Source organism: Barbatula barbatula (genome assembly GCF_947034865.1).
Source record: "Barbatula barbatula genome assembly, chromosome: 16".
NCBI classification, from domain to species: Eukaryota; Metazoa; Chordata; class Actinopteri; order Cypriniformes; family Nemacheilidae; genus Barbatula; species Barbatula barbatula.
In genome coordinates this window covers 241585-247137 of record NC_136779.1, presented here as the reverse complement: position 1 = coordinate 247137, position 5553 = coordinate 241585, and the positions used below count along the sequence as shown (strand labels likewise).

General features: G+C 41.2%; 1 protein-coding gene across 2 annotated transcripts; it reads left to right on the top strand.

Moving 5' to 3' along the window:
- The first annotated feature begins 473 nt into the window (after nucleotides 1-473).
- Nucleotides 474-5323, top strand: LOC306906027 (ras-related protein Rab-37). 2 transcript variants are annotated; one of them, XM_079477081.1, is made up of 9 exons: nucleotides 474-568; nucleotides 1999-2109; nucleotides 2243-2284; nucleotides 2444-2510; nucleotides 2646-2698; nucleotides 2819-2884; nucleotides 2961-3017; nucleotides 3160-3236; nucleotides 4030-5323. In XM_079477081.1, exons 1-9 carry the CDS (start codon nucleotides 515-517, stop codon nucleotides 4130-4132), a joined length of 630 nt encoding a protein of 209 aa, XP_079333207.1. In that variant the 5' UTR covers nucleotides 474-514; the 3' UTR covers nucleotides 4133-5323. The 2 variants fall into 2 exon arrangements, with proteins under 2 accessions (XP_079333207.1, XP_079333208.1); XM_079477082.1 differs by having other exon boundaries at nucleotides 496-568; nucleotides 3101-3236.
- Nucleotides 5324-5553: the final 230 nt, after the last annotated feature.

The following is a 5553-nucleotide window of genomic DNA, read 5'->3' as shown; positions in this document are numbered from 1 at the left end:
TTGCCAAGCTGAAAGTTGGTTAGGAGAACTGTAGGAGACCTCGGTCAAAAAGTGACCTAAGTATTGACAAATGTGTCCTAGCATCTGTAAAAAACTGTAATACAAAAACGTCTTGAAAATACTCAATATTATTGTCTGTAGTGTCATCTAGTGGCCGCCATTAAAACCACATTCGCTTTTAAAACGAATCATTAGAGAACATTCAGTGTAATCTGCTTGAGACAATATTTGAAGTTCATTCACAAAAACACATAACTTCAAAAATCATATTTTTTCTCCAAGTAAAATCAGTCAAACTGCAATTGTGATGTTTTGATACAGCGAACTAACGCAACAGAAACATGTTTTCGTGCCAGTATATATTTTTCTTGTGGTTATTATGATGGTCTTTTGTGTGTGTGAGTGACTGTGCGCAGAATGACGTAAATTTGTATGGTTGTGTCGTCACGCATGTGCGCGTCAGGTTTGTGTACGCGCAGCGCGCGCGCGCTCCAGTGACGTCAATCGCTCAGTGATGGATCAGATCAGCGCTGGTGGAGTCGCTTATAATCAAGATTTAACACACAAGGTAATTGTGTAAGAGATGTGACGTTGTTTGTTTGTGTTCATTCGTCATTTAACTGCCTCAGTGCCAGCCGTTACATTATTTTCTTCATGCTGTGTAATATATAGATCGTATCACTTAATATTATTTTTGGCTGTGACTTATGTATTTGTGTGTAACGTGTCCATAGTGTGTCATGATATCTGATGGTGGTGATTATAGTGTGTTATTGTGTCTGAATGTGCAACGTTTAGAATGCTTGTTTGGACTGCACACACACACACACACACACACACACACACACACACACACACACACACACACACACTTGTGTCTTGTGGCAGTTCAGTTATGTAATCAGTATTTTCTTAGAGTAAAACACACAGTCTTGTGTTTCGTTCGTTCTGTTTTCTCATGTCTGGCTGCACATAAACACATTTCATTTTTAATGTCATTTGTTTGTTGTGTTTCTGGTTATTGATGAATTCCGTAGCATCTGTGTTTCTTCCGCCCAATTACTTCCTGTTAGCATAGACTGATGTTGCTAGGCAACAGCATCTTCATCAGCACCAGTCTTATTCTTTGACTGTATAGTACAGTATTACCCAGAATCCTTTCTATAAAACATTAATTGCATCTGAGACACATATTCCGGATGCTTCAGTGTCTCTCTCTCTCTCTCTCTCTTCTTCTCTTCTTCTCCTCATCTCTCTTCTTCTTCTCCTCCTCTCTTCTCTCTCTTCTCCTCTCTTCTCTCTTCTTCTCCTCTCCTCTCTCTTCTCCTCCTCCTCTCTTCTCTCTCTTCTCCTCTCTTATCTCTTCTTCTCCTCTCCTCTCTCTTCTCCTCCTCCTCTCTTCTCTCTCTTCTCCTCATCTCTCTTCTTCTCCTCTCCTCTCTCTCTCTCTTCTTCTCTTCTTCTCCTCATCTCTCTTCTTCTTCTCCTCCTCTCCTCTCTCTCTCTCTTCTTCTCCTCATCTCTCTTCTTCTTCTCCTCCTCTCCTCTCTCTCTCTCTTCTTCTCCTCATCTCTCTTCTTCTTCTCCTCCTCTCCTCTCTCTTCTCCTCCTCTCCTCTCTCTCTCTCTCTTCTTCTCTTCTTCTCCTCATCTCTCTTCTTCTTCTCCTCCTCTCCTCTCTCTTCTCCTCCTCTCCTCTCTCTTCTCCTCTCTCTTCTCCTCTCCTCTCTCTTCTCCTCTCCTCTCTCTTCTCCTCCTCTCCTCTCTCTTCTCCTCCTCTCCTCTCTCTTCTCCTCCTCTCCTCTCTCTTCTTCTCCTCTCTCTCTCTTCTTCTCCTCATCTCTCTTCTCCTCCTCTCCTCTCTCTTCTTCTCCTCTCTTTTCTCCTCTCCTCTCTCTTCTTCTCCTCTCTCTCACTTCTTCTCATCATCTCTCTTCTCCTCCTCTCCTCTCTCTTCTCCTCTCCTCTCTCTTCTCCTCCTCTCTCTTCCCTTCTCTAGACCATCCTGGTGGGAGACAGCGGTGTGGGGAAAACCTCTCTGCTGGTTCAGTTCGATCAGGGAAAATTCATCCCTGGATCTTTTTCTGCCACAGTGGGAATTGGATTTACGGTATTATAACCTTTTTATGGTTGATATTATGATATTATCTACTCAACTAACACAACATTTTTCACAAGATTCTTAGGCAGATTGAGTCAGATAAAGAAAGTGTTTGTGATGATGATGTTTGTGTTGTTGTCAGAATAAAGTTCTCACGGTGGATAAACTGCAGGTGAGATTACAGGTGAGTGACAAACATAATGTGTTCAATAATCAGCTGTACAGTAACAGAAAACATTAACAGCCGAATTGATTCCACGTTTATTTGTATTATTTACTAATATTTACTGTGTAAGTGTAAGTGAGATGCAGAGAGCAGGTGATGATGATGTGTGTGTGTCAGATCTGGGACACAGCAGGACAGGAGAGATTTCGCAGCGTCACACATGCATATTACAGAGACGCTCAAGGTGAGCTGAAGATTTTACTCTTACACGCCGTCTGCTTGTGACATCACACGTGGAATGATTCAGCCTGACTCTGACACTGTACGTCTATTATATCAAATAATGTTGTCATGTTTTTGTTGTTGTTTATTCTCTCAGCGCTGCTTCTGCTGTATGATGTCACCAGCAGATCATCCTTCGATAACACACGGGTAAAACAATCTGTTTTTATTTACTTCTCATTATTTCATCCTTTGACTTGTAAGCCTCATTTTATACACGTCCACCGAGACGTGCTTCTCTTCTTATTATTGGTTGATTCTGTTTTGAAGGCGTGGCTAACAGAGATCCATGAGTACGCTCAGGACAATGTGGTCATCATGTTGCTTGGCAACAAGGTAAAATGAGTTTGAGTTTACAATGTGTTTTATATTAGCGATCAAATCTGAGCGTGAGCGATTCTTCTGTTATCAGACGGACATGTCCAGTGGAAGAGTGATCAGACGAGAAGACGGAGAGAAACTGGCCAGAGTGAGTCACCTCTGAACTCATCACACACATCACACAGACCCACACTCACTGATGTATCTCACATGTGTTTCTACATTCATCAGAACAATGTCCGTGTGTGGAGTGCTGTACAGTTAAACTCATTCTCCAGCTCTTCTGACAGGAGTTTGGGGTCATTTTCCTGGAGACCAGCGCTAAAACCGGACTCAATGTGGATCAGGCCTTTATAACTGTGGCCAGGTGAGTTCAGTCTCATAACAACGACATGGCTGATATCAAATGCAGCAGAATGAAGATTTCAGGTTCAAGTTCACATACAGATAAACAGCTGGAAACGTTACTTGAGGAGATCAACTGTAACTGTAATGCTTAACCTGATGTTAGTTTCATCCACCTGAAAAAGTCCAGTCTTAAGGCAGAAATAGTAGAGAACGGCTTTATGAGTCCGTAGGTGCAGTTTGTAACTATTTCGCAGTAAAATATCCTAAATCCACTGGGCCAGTGTTATATATTTTGTTCAGGTGAGCACTTGCAATATCTCAAATGTTAACTTGTAAATCGTGAGAAAATGGCCATTGTAAACAGTGACACGGGGCTGTGCAGTCGCCTGTCAATGGCGTCATATCCGCGTTTCCCTTGGTTACCGCCTTTACTGACGTAGAAACCTCATGACAACAGTGTCTTGGACAAATGCGGAAGTAGCATCTAACAAGCCACTCGCTTGTTTCCAGCTGTCACTTATTTATGGACCACAAGTACAAACGCAACATTAATAAAACTTTATTACTTCACCTCGTCCGCTAACATGATTTTTCGTTCCCGTCTGATTGATGGCCGTCAGCGGTGGAGTTGAAGACAACAGATCCCATCATTCAGCGCTCCTTCACAGCGTCATCAAGCTACGCCATTGTTGTTGCGCCCTCTAGCGGCGGTTATTACTAACTGTAGCTTTAAACCCATCCGGAAATCTTCTACACACAGAGATAAGATGCGTGAAATACAGCAGGTGTAATTCTGTATCTGTCCACTACAGGGAGCTGGTGAGATGCTCGGTACAGATGCCCATCCGACCCAGATTTCATCTGCATGAGCCCATGGAGCCGGAGGAGACGTCAGGCTGCTGTGGATTTAACTAAACAGACCTACAGAGAGACAAACACACACACACACGACATCATCAAGGTACTGAATGACACTCAAAGTTAAACACTCCTCCTGAAATCCTAAAATCATGCCACAACCAGCAGATGCACACTGATGTTTACTAGACACCTTGAGAAACAATCATTCATATTAAAGCTCTAACGAAAATCGATTAGTTTTATAAATATATAACAATGGAGTAAATGATTCACAAAACACAGTTGCCTCCATTACTGTTCTTGATGTCATTCATATTCATAGTTCACATATGAAGTGCACGTGACGAGTTCATATTAAATCCTAATATAGCTTAAAAAAATAGATCTTTTCTTTCCAATAAATAACATGATGTCAAAGGAAACACCCTCACCTGTACCTGGATGAGCAACTGGGTTTTGCAGGTGCACTTCATTCGTTTGACCATCAGGTGGCGTTACAGTTTCTGCATTGAAGCATCATTGCTTTTTTTGGTTTACAGCTGCATGTTTAAAATCCTGTAAACCCGTAAAGAACATCTCTTGTGCAGCTCGCTTTACGTGTCACGTGTCATTTTCTCAATATATGTGGCTGTTAGAGTTTATAAAACAGATGACACAAGTGTGTGGACAGGGCAGGTTTCCAATGAAGTCACATGATCAGCGGCTAGTTGATGCCTGTCAGTCATCATGTGAAGATGCAGAAATGATTGATGTCTCTCAGCATTGATCATGAAGGATTCACTGAGTAGTCAGATCAGGCTGAACTCTTGACAATATGCTGCAGAATTTGTCAAATGTTGAATGAATTTGTATGTGCTGCGTTTGAATCTAAGGATCTTTACTGGGAATATTTGCTCCCCAACAGAAGCTCCTCTGAGTAAATATGCACTTTTCAGCTATTCAAATAATTAAGATTAAATTACTGCCTGCATTTGAATGATTAATATTAGTAAATGTTCTATGTATTTATGGATTGTTAGTGATAATTCTGCCTGTGTGCTTTTCTATGATATGAACAGTCAATTAGCTTTTATTATGATGACAGTATTTTGTATCAATCTGTGTTTTCCCTGAAATCAAAGTGTGTGTTCTCTAGAAATGAAAACACCTTCACAGTGTTGTTTCAGACGTGCTCAGGTCTTCTCTTGTGTTTGGACTGACTGTAACATGCTTGGGAAAGTTATAAATAAACTGCTGTTAAATCTCTTCAAATGTCTATTTCTTCATCGACGGTAAATCTAGCAGAGGGACATTAAAGTTTCATTTAATTCAAATTGATATTTGTTCAGTGAGAACAACATTGAATGTTTTAATGAAGTGGGTTTTAGCTTCTGCTAAATGACTCGGATGTAAATGTAAATTCTGTCACCTGGTGGCGCTACACTCCAGAGCTCATTGACTGTCTATATCATTCATTCTCTTCATTTCTCTTTTGT